This window comes from Hippocampus comes, unplaced genomic scaffold (assembly GCF_001891065.2).
Source record: "Hippocampus comes isolate QL1 unplaced genomic scaffold, H_comes_QL1_v1.1 scaffold151, whole genome shotgun sequence".
Taxonomy (NCBI): domain Eukaryota; kingdom Metazoa; phylum Chordata; class Actinopteri; order Syngnathiformes; family Syngnathidae; genus Hippocampus; species Hippocampus comes.
In genome coordinates, this window is record NW_017805591.1 from 1877853 (window position 1) to 1888136 (window position 10284).

The 10284-nt window shown below is 42.6% G+C and overlaps 1 protein-coding gene and 1 pseudogene across 4 annotated transcripts; both read left to right on the forward strand.

Moving 5' to 3' along the window:
• The first annotated feature begins 692 nt into the window (after positions 1-692).
• Positions 693-7535, forward strand: zranb2 (zinc finger, RAN-binding domain containing 2). 4 transcript variants are annotated; one of them, XM_019880362.1, is made up of 10 exons: positions 694-845; positions 1470-1522; positions 1979-2087; positions 2179-2261; positions 2348-2424; positions 5062-5235; positions 5374-5534; positions 6059-6118; positions 6511-6660; positions 6848-7535. In XM_019880362.1, the coding sequence occupies exons 1-10, from the start codon at positions 790-792 to the stop codon at positions 6909-6911; spliced, it is 987 nt and encodes a 328-aa protein (XP_019735921.1). In that variant the 5' UTR covers positions 694-789; the 3' UTR covers positions 6912-7535. The 4 variants fall into 4 exon arrangements, with proteins under 4 accessions (XP_019735920.1, XP_019735921.1, XP_019735922.1 ...); XM_019880361.1 differs by having other exon boundaries at positions 693-845; positions 6511-7535; XM_019880363.1 differs by lacking the exon at positions 694-845 and having other exon boundaries at positions 1470-1526; positions 6511-7535.
• A 1213-nt stretch (positions 7536-8748) lies between these two features.
• LOC109522003 (prostaglandin E2 receptor EP3 subtype pseudogene) lies at positions 8749-9770 on the forward strand (annotated as a pseudogene).
• Positions 9771-10284: the final 514 nt, after the last annotated feature.

A 10284-nucleotide genomic window follows, 5' to 3' on the forward strand; every position in this document is an offset into this window, starting at 1 on the left:
CCTGGATTCTACAGTTAAGTAATCAAAGTAGAAATGAGGACATTTCTCTGGTGGGAGGGGGAAGAATGTAAGCTTATGTTAAATTAATAATTATTTTCATTTTATGTTTGAGCATTTTGTTATTTTGTGTTGCAGTTACCTAGGTTATATTCCGTTTAATAATTGCTTAAACAAGTTTATGTTGATATTATACGATTGGTTAAGGAAACCAGGAAGTCTTTGGTGTTTCCGGGAAGGAGGTGTGTTCTTGTTCGTTCGTTCGGAGGTGCAGCCGTTGGGGGAAAATAAAAACTGCCTTCAAAGGATTCCATCTCTCCTTTTGCCCATTTTTAAAGTAGAGCTATCCACTGAAAAACTACGAACCTCTCAACTTACACATATATATATATATGGGTAATTCAACAGTGTTTTATGCGAAGCTTAACCTATGTATTAAATTAACTGTGATTAATATTGATTATGCTAATACCTGTACATGTCTGCAGCGCTCTGCTCATGATGCATTCACGTGTTTAAGATTTTACTAAATCTTTTCAAAATGGGAATTTGCGTCTTTGAATGAGATTTTAATATCAGTTAATTGAATAACTATCCATTTCATTTTTAAGTGTGAAAATACGCTTTCAAATTTCTGAATTGTACGTTGACGTCAGGTGCAGAGCGAGACGATAGCGTGGTGGCCGACGGCCTTTGAATGCAGTATTGAGGGTGGGCGGCTCTGTTCATCCACATTGAGCACATTTGGCTAGCAAGAGAAGCTAAGCCACTCGACGCTAAAACACTACCGACATGTCGGGAAAGAGCTTTCGAGTAAGCGACGGGGATTGGATATGTCCTGATAAAAAGTAAGTTATTGTACAATATAAGGTGACCATAGATTGTTGGAATAATTTACTGTTAAGGGCCGACTGCATCTTGAAGCAGCTGCGGGTCAACTTTGTTTCGCTTGCTCGGCCCTCTACCTCGCCAGGCGCAAAGTAGCGAGCGATTGTCTTCAGTCTTATTATTTATCCAAGAAGCTGAATAAAACCAACACACGAAACACATCTTGGATTTACATTGGAGATATCGCGGATTTGATTTTCGCTGATTCTAATTGTGTTTGGTGACTGGCTTGCAAGCTAACGAGGCGGCTAACGTTAGCTGCTATCGTCGAGCCTCTACTAACTATTCAGATTCAGAAAACTTTATTTATCCCTATTTTAGGTGGTGCGGGTTTTTTTTGCGTGTGTGGGGGGGGGCGTCATTTGAGTTTATACTCTGGCCATAAATATCAGTACACAGTTCAAGATGCATTACTGGCGTCTCGAGTAGCGGACAGCTGCAGTGCTTACTTGGCTCTCTTGCATAATGGGAATTGTGTCAAGGTGCTGCACCAAGTGAACCCATGCATGCTCTGTGTATGTTTTAGCTTTTTAAACTCATTGCTTACATGTGTATTAAATGTTTTTTTTTGTTGTTTTTTCCAGGTGTGGAAATGTGAACTTTGCAAGGAGAACAAGTTGTAATAGATGTGGAAGAGGTGAGTGTGCGCGGCGAAATGACTGTTTACTCTGTCAGGTGGTGTTTCTCAACCTTTATCCCGTCAAGGTACATCTTACATGAGAAAAATGTACTCACCTTTATTTACTCGGTGTGAAATGTGGGCCCGTTTTGTTGAACTTAAACTAAGCTATTTCAGTACTGTACTGTTTGAATGGCAACAGGTGAGTACAGTACACAGATTAATTGGACCTTCTGCCACCTAGTGGAACAACATATCATTGTTTTGCCTGTTACTATACACCACTGGCATACATGTATGAATAAATACATATGTTGTACACAAATAAAATTTGAACCATTGAAGTGGATTTGGATAATTTTCTGCAGCACATCTTGTAGTATCTCACGGGACATGAGTGGTTGGGAATCGCTGAGCTCAGATATTTGAACTCTACCGTATTTGGGTTTTTGTTGGTTTGTTTGTTGAGTGCAGAGAAAACCACAGAGGCCAAGATGATGAAAGCAGGAGGAACAGAGATTGGGAAAACTCTGGCAGATAAGAGTAGAGGACTATTCAGCGCAAATGATTGGCAATGTAAAACGTAAGTGTCAGTTGTGACCGCATTCCTATCATGGTGAATGTCCTTTTATTTTATGCTCTTGTTTATTGTCATTTCTCTCGGCCTCATGAAGATGTGGAAACGTTAACTGGGCGCGGCGGTCGGAGTGCAACATGTGTAACACTCCCAAATATGCCAAGCTTGAAGAAAGAACAGGTAATTTAGCAGAATGTGCCGCCTTGTAGTATCTGTTCAATTGTGCAATACAATCTCTTATCCATGTCTCTCCGATATACTTTCAGGTTATGGTGGCGGTTTTAATGAAAGGGAAAATGTGGAATATATTGAGCGAGAGGAATCTGATGGTGAATATGATGAGGTGCGCCCTTCCTCATGGTGCATATTTGTAAATGAGTGTGCATATTGTTGCTATTCAATGACAATCATGCCACCTCATTTTTTAGCAGCAATAAGGAGCTTCTTGGAAAGTAGTTTATAAAAATGCAAATGGCTCGACAGTCTTTATGCATAATCCATGTAGCATTCGTTCATTGATTGTTCAAACGAAACAGAAACGTCAAAAAAAAAAAAAAAACCCCGAAATCATGACTGATCTCAATATTTGCTCGAAAGACCAAAATGGAAAAAAAACCCGATAACCACTGGATTTGTATTTTGTGCATAAATGGAGGGGGGGCGGAACAGCAGCGGTTTGATTTAGACATTTCATGCACCTGACTCACGAGAACTTCTTTTATTTCTATTGAGGCTTAAGGCATGAGCACACTTGGGGGGAAAACATCACAACTTGCTGAATTTTAAGCCATTTTCATGTGGTTTGTATTGTTGCAATCATCAGACTTGTGCCTAAGACGCAAAAAGTCGGCGTGCTTTGAAAATGTTTCTTTCCTTTAAAAAGTCTGACTTGGAGAGAAATATTGAGTTGTAAAACAGTGTCCAGTTAGTTGCTTAATGTCGCTTGATGTCAGAAAACTCCACTAAATTTTCACCTTAATGCATCCAGTCCTCTCTACTTATGATCACTTTAACCACTGCAAATATTAGAACAATTTCTCCATTATTTTTTGATTTTCTGTGTATTATATATCTTACTCCCCATAGGCGCTCATTAACCTTCGATGAGGAGACCACTTATTGGTTATACAGTAGAAGTAAAAATATTGGGGTGATCCCTCTGATAATTTCGATGGTTGAAGTTCGCATAAGTATTGACATTCCACATGAATTTTGGTGGTTATTGTTAGCAAATTTCTGACTTGACGCATGGTTTTCGACTGCCCTCTCTTGTCTTCTTCCCCATAGAGATACCGTTAAATAACCACTAGAGGGAGCCTCGCCATCTTTAACCGGCGAGAGTCTCTTGCATGCATTCACTTCAGTTGAAGTTGAGTTGTTCGGCTCTAAATATCTTATCATAACTTGTTGAATTCCATACCGACCTTGACACCGATATGTTTGATAAAAACATCAGACACGCTGTTAGGATAGCAGAAACGTGGGGAATTTTATTTGCGGCATTTTCACAACATGTTAGGTTAATGTTTATGGTCAAGCACCTCTGAGGTTTGAAGATGTCGTAGTATTGTGTCTGACACGGCTTCAGCGTCTCGGCTCTTAGTTGGTAATAGTCACTGAGGATGTGTGTCTGCAGGGGGAGTCGGAGTCTGTTGAAGAGACATAGAATCGGCTCACAATGTGGTATTGACAACCACCGTTTTATGTTGTTGTCATTTGTCGTGTCCACTAGTTATCAAAATCTTACTGTGCTTTGTATCGAAACTCACATTGTTACAATTACAAAGTGGCAGCGCTCATCAAATATATTTATTTCTACGGTGCTATTACAAAATGCTTTATTCAACATTTAACATAACAATAACACAATAGAACATATAGATAAAATACTGCTATTTCAGACATTTTAGTGCCATGTGCTGTTATTTGTAATTGCATTCAAGCAAACAAACTTTTTAAAATGTACATTGGTGTTAATATTCATTTTTCTTCCATCCATTTTCAACACGCGAGTCTATCCCAGCTCACTTGAGGCAGAAGGCAGACGACATTCTGAACTGGTCGCGCATATAGAGACAAACGGACATTCACACTCATCTACACACAGTCACTGAGTTGGAACACATCCCACGGTGCGCGCACAGAAGTCTGGCGAGTGTAGCACTACACCATCAGCGACTCAGTATTATATTAATGCTTCTTTATTATAAGACTTGTCAGATATTGGAATTGTGTCTTTTTTGTGTTATCATACATCTATCTATATACACGTGGCTCCCATGCATCTAACTGGAAACTGTTTTTCAATTCACCATTCCCTTAAATGTCGCAATTTTTGAGTAAAACATTTTCAACGCACACTTTTTGGTATTGTAGCAACGTATGACATTTGCAACAAGAAAAATGAAAATGGCTTCAAATTCACTGACTTATATATTTTTTTTAAATGTGTTCATGCCTAATTCTCAATGTAAATTGGTGAAGTTCACTCGAATCAGGTGACAGCTCGCTTCTGGTTTAACTTACGGTTCACGCAAGCTTGTGTGTGTGCTTGAACAAGGACATACTTATAAATGATGAACGTATGCTGTACCTACAAGCCATAAATGGCACGAGGAAATAAATGTCATGATGCCGCAGAGCATCCAGACTGATGGAAAATACAAAGATGAACATGTACGAGCAGATGAAGAAATAGAAGAAGCTGGCTTAGCTGTTAACTTGTCTGTTCACTCCATTTTGGTTGCAAACTCTTTTGACATTCACATAGTGGTGAATGCCTTGGGCTAGAACACAACACGTTCGTGGCATTACAAAATTTATAATCTACTACTTTACTACCAAAGCATATAGGAGAACAATGAGTGCCATTCTGTTGTGAGGTTATCGTTGAACAGCAATGACATTGTGTTTGTGGTGTCCTAACCGCATGGGAAAAGGCAATTTCTAACTATAAGTTGACATCTGATTTATGTCACAGTTTGGGAGGAAAAAGAAAAAGTATCGTGGGAAGAACAGTAGCAAGACGTCTTCCTCAAAAGGAAGTGAAAAGAAAGAAACGGCAAAAAAGGCTCAGCCTCCCCCGCAGCAGGAGGATGACGAAGAAGAGGATGACGACGAGGAAGACGGTGACCTGTCCAAGTACAAACTCGATGTAAGCAACAGGCCGCAGCGTGACACAAGACTTTTAGCGCAAGCAAGCTGTGTAGAGCACACTGGCTTTTGAAAGCATTGAGCACAATCTTGGAAAAGGCGTCTGACGTTTTAACATCAGCATAAACTTGCCATTCAGGATGATGACGAAGATGACGAAGGCGGCGACCTGTCCAAGTACGACCTGGATGCCAGCGATGAAGAGAAGGAGCAAGTGAAGAAAAGGGGCAGCCGCTCGGGCTCGTCCCGTTCCCGCTCGTCCTCGCGCTCATCCAGCTCAAGTTCTCGGTCGAGGTCCAGGTAAACGGGTGCAGGTCAAGGGTAACTCCCGGAAAAATGTCAGTATCAGCTCTCAACTTTTCCTTCTGATGAACCGATCGACATACTTTCCATGTTGCTGCTTCCTGTTTGTCCATTTGTTTTAATCGTGGTTTAGTCCCTCCCCTACCGTGCTGTCAAGACAGTGTAGACTGAATGAGCCGTTGTAATACTGTATGTCAAGCTCCGTCCGTGTTGAATGATTTGATGCGGCGAATCCATTCACTAGCTGCCTTTCACTTGCCACAACAGTAGATGGTGCTATAACCGCAAATTTTGAAGCCAATGTGAAAGGCCACCTGGCTGTTAGTATGCTGTTACTCTGAAGGCGTTAACTGCAAATTGTGAGGTGCAAAAGAGACGAGCCAAAATTAAACACTGCTTTTCTTGTCCTTAAACCCCCCACGTAACTTGTGGTAAAGATTTACATGGCATCGACGTGTAGCACAATGATAATTCCTCCTCTTAACAATATTGGAGAGATTTTGTGTCTTTTTGTCTTTCAGATCCGGCTCTAGGAGCTCCTCTAGTTCCCGATCCAGATCTCGCTCGAGGTCCCGCTCCAGGTGAATGAGGTGACATGCACTCTCTCCCCGCAGAGAGTGTTTGAATGGGCCCCCAAGGCTCCCCAAACAGTGTCGTTATTTGGGGCTGTAAATAGCAATACAAAAAAAAAAAAAAAACTCCCTTTTTATTAAAGGACCGATCATATTTGGTTCCTTGAGGTACATATTTGCCCCCAATGTCATTTGTCATCGTTGAAATTTGGCCCATCTTGGAAATCTTTATTTGGCCTCTGGATGTGCTCATACCTGGTCTTAGTATCCTCTGAGTGGCGTTGACCAAAGTCAACTGATCAGTACCTTTTTAAAGCCGTAGCTTGTACTCTGAGGCTTCATCCTGGTATGATCTTTGCTAGACCCTTCTGACCTCAGTGCTTGGTTTATCCCTCCAAAAGATCCAGCTCCAGGTCTGGAAAGGGCTCCTCGCCTCGGAAGAGGTCAGTCTCCCTGCCTTCCTCACCCGAGGGGGGACAGAAGCGGAGTCGCTCCAGGTCGTCATCTGGAGGCAGAAAACGGAGACGCTCTCGATCCCGTTCGTCCGAAAGGTTTGGGTTTAAAGTGGAATACCACAGTGGCACTCATTATAGCCGTTTTATCGCCTCGCTCACGACCTTGTCGTGCTGGTTTTCAAGCTCTGACCTTGACCTGATACCGTACAAGTATGCTGTGCTGAATGTTGATGACTGTCGGTGCTGACGTGTCTCCCCTTCCCATCATGTTATGTGCTTTCAGGCGCAGCAACCAGTCCTCCGGATCGTCCCATTCTGGCTCCAGTTCTAAACAGAAAAAAAATTAATTATAATGCCTCAGTGAAATGAACCTTGGTGCAAGTGCATGTTACCATGAGAGGAACGACAAATCCATATACAGTATACTGTTCACCGTCCCAATTCTCACACACCCACCCACCCACACACACACACACACACACACACACACACACTGTAGTAGCAATGCTTCCTATCCTTCAACACCCTCTTTGTCCAACTTGTGACTTGTGTCTCCCAATATATATACATGGCCAAATAATGTAATTGGATGGTCCGTATTTTGGGATAATGTTGGTGGCAGTATTTCTATTGATCTTTGGGGAAATTTACATTCTTCCTCAGGACACACCCCTTTTAAATATAAATGCATCTGTTTGGGGACAACTAGAACTGATTACCGGTACAGACAGTTTATTTTGTTTTTAAGGTAAGTATTACCAAGTTTTGCTCACAAACGGCACCAATTTCAATAAATTTAGGCATAAATGTTTCCATTTGTTTAAACACTAGTAATTAGTGTTTACCAGAGGAAGGAGGAGATTCGATTAACATTTATTACTGTTCAAGACTTTTTTTTAGCACATTGTGACAATTCATGCTTTATATATGATATTATGTGTCCGTGTGTAAATAAAGTCTTGTCAACTTCGTACCTTGTTATTTATCTGAAAATTTCCTGCATACATAATGTCAAACCTGACAATGCGTGGTTTCTATTTTGCCTGCAATTGGTTTATTTCTCTAGTTATTTAATCAGATACAGCGTCTTGTTAAGTACAGTGATCCCTCGCTATTTCGCGGTTCATTTATCGCTGCTTCAGTGCATCGCGGATTTTTTCAAACATATTCATAATTTTTTTTTTCATATACATGGAGGACAGTACTGTATATGTTGCTCTATGTGACTCGCTGTGTTGCTGACTTTCGCAGCTTCTCGCGGACCGTTTGCGGACTTAATTTTTATTTTTTGAAATATGTTAATTGGTCGCTACTTCGCGGATTTTCGTTTATCGCGCGTGGATTTGGTCCCCATTAACCACGATAAACGAGGGATTACTGTACTTGTAGACAGAAATGTTCCTCTGCCGTTCGAGCTGTTAAATAGCTTCGATAGGTAGAAGGCTGATGAGACACTCGTGCTTTGTTCCAGCGTTATTGTTAACTTTCTAATTGAAATTCTGGAACCCGCCGCCATTTGAACGATTTATAAGTAAAGTATACTTGAGCATTTAACCGTCCGGTAACCCAACCAAGCTAATTCTCAGAACTCCGAACGTGAACAACTGTAAACCGGAGGGTTTCGCATGTACAAGTATTACTAGACCTCAAGTTATACTGGGGCGTTTTAAGATTTGAAACAAAAATAACCTTAAAAAAACAACACCTGCATACAAATAGACGAAGAGGTCCTCCATCCAAACCAGAGGGATACTCGAAGCAGCCTAAGACAAGTTTTAAATAAAATTCACATTATGGACGATGTCATGCACTACCAATTGCATCCAAGACGCCAAATACTGTATGCGTATCTGCGTTGTGTTAACCTGCGGCGGGTAAGAATGTTGTGTCTAGAGCCATCAGAAAATCCTTTCCTTATCTCTGGTGTGTGACGGCACGAAAATGCTTAACATTTTTACGTCTATCGGGTGGTTTGGAACGCAGGAAGTATTTTCTGTTAAATTAGGATGATAGACCCCGAAGTACCAAAATTCCTGTTCTCAAACTGTCTGGGGTAGGCGCTCGCCCACAATGTCAATAAAGAAACAACAAATTAAAACGTCACTGTACTTCACACATTTCAAACTGCAGTTACTTCAACTATTTTATTTTTGAGGAGGCAGTGGCAGGATCCCTCCCCGCCAGTCCCGCCTCTGGCGCGTCAAAGGGCTGAGGGCGCTTTTACGCACAGAGCCGCTCGGCTCAGTGTGGATCTCTGAAGAGATGGTGCACACACGCACGTCTTCTGTGATTCGCCTCCGCTTCTTAGCCCGTCCGAAAGGATGACTTCGGACAAGTGTGACTTTCTTGAGGGCTCGAAAAACAGAATAGGAGCTATGCTGACGTCCAATGTGACCAGGTCGGCCGGTGAAGAAAACGTTACCAGGACGGAGATCGGTTGCGGTTACGTATCGGTTGTCTTTCCCATCACCATGATGGCCACGGGCATGGTGGGCAACTCTCTGGCTCTCATCCTGGTCTACATCTCCTACAGGAAGAAGGAGAACCGAAGGAAGAAGTCCTTCTTGCTTTGCATTGGGTCTCTAGCGCTGACAGACCTGTTCGGCCAGCTCCTGACGAGTCCGATAGTGATCTCGGTTTATCGCGCCGACCTGAGATGGGAGCGCATCGACTCGTCTGGCAACCTGTGCGCGTTCTTCGGTGTATGCATGACCACTTTCGGCCTGTGCGCGCTCTTCATGGCCAGCGCCATGGCCATGGAAAGGGCCACGGCCATCACCAACCCGCACTGGTACTCCAACCACATGAAGACCAGCGTGACCAAGCAGACTCTGGTGGTCATCTGGTGCCTGGTGTTGCTCTTCGCCCTCCTGCCCGTGGCAGGGGTGGGCAAGTATACGCGCCAGTGGCCCGGCACTTGGTGCTTTATCAGCACCGGGGACAGAGAAGTGCCGGGGAACATCTTTTTCGCCTTCACTTTTGCCTTACTGGGGATTTTCTCACTGCTTGTCACGGTGTCCTGCAACGTGGTGACCATCCGCGGCCTGATTGTTCGCTGTAAAACCAAGTCTGGCACGTCTCAGGCCTCCAAACACTGGGAAAGACTCACCACGGAGACCGTCATTCAACTCATGGGGATTATGTGCGTCTTGCTTGTGTGCTGGTCTCCTCTATTGGTATGTTTTCATTACTTCCTTACAGTGTAGTTGACCATGTATCAGTGTTTTCCACCATCAATAGAGCCAAGGCACATGTGATGGATATAAATGTCTACACCTCCCTGTTCAAATGTTTAGCTTTGTTGTTTTGTAAGAAAAAAAGGGGGCCGGGGGGAGACTGAGACAAATCTTCCCGATATGATCTGTAAAATGCAGATCAGTTGAGAATTTTTTAATAATCTGTTTGAGAGCAGGAGCAAAGAGAAACGACTGGTGTATGTGGGTGCACGATTGTGTGCACTCTCTTACAATGACATAAGGCTGTGTTGAGAATAAACCAATCACATTAAAAGCCATGGTAAATGGGAATCAGCATACATCTACCACTATTTTAAGTATGTTAAGTTTGGTTTCATAATCTTTTCAGTCATCCTACAGCACAAGTCATGATCTGCAGAGAGCTTCCAAAGCATCAGAGGGGTCTTATTGCTCGTATCAGTCAGGAGCAGTGTCAAAAAACAAAAAAACAACCCCCCCCCCCAAAAAACAAAAAGGGCAGGGC

Bases quoted from the DNA above. Each gene is read 5' to 3' on its own strand.
- zranb2 (XM_019880361.1), top strand. From the start codon at position 790: ATGTCGGGAAAGAGCTTTCGAGTAAGCGACGGGGATTGGATATGTCCT. The intron at 1,523-1,978 runs GTGAGTGTGCGC...TGTTGAGTGCAG, and splicing joins TTGTAATAGATGTGGAAGAG to AGAAAACCACAGAGGCCAAG. The intron at 2,262-2,347 runs GTAATTTAGCAG...ATATACTTTCAG, and splicing joins CAAGCTTGAAGAAAGAACAG to GTTATGGTGGCGGTTTTAAT.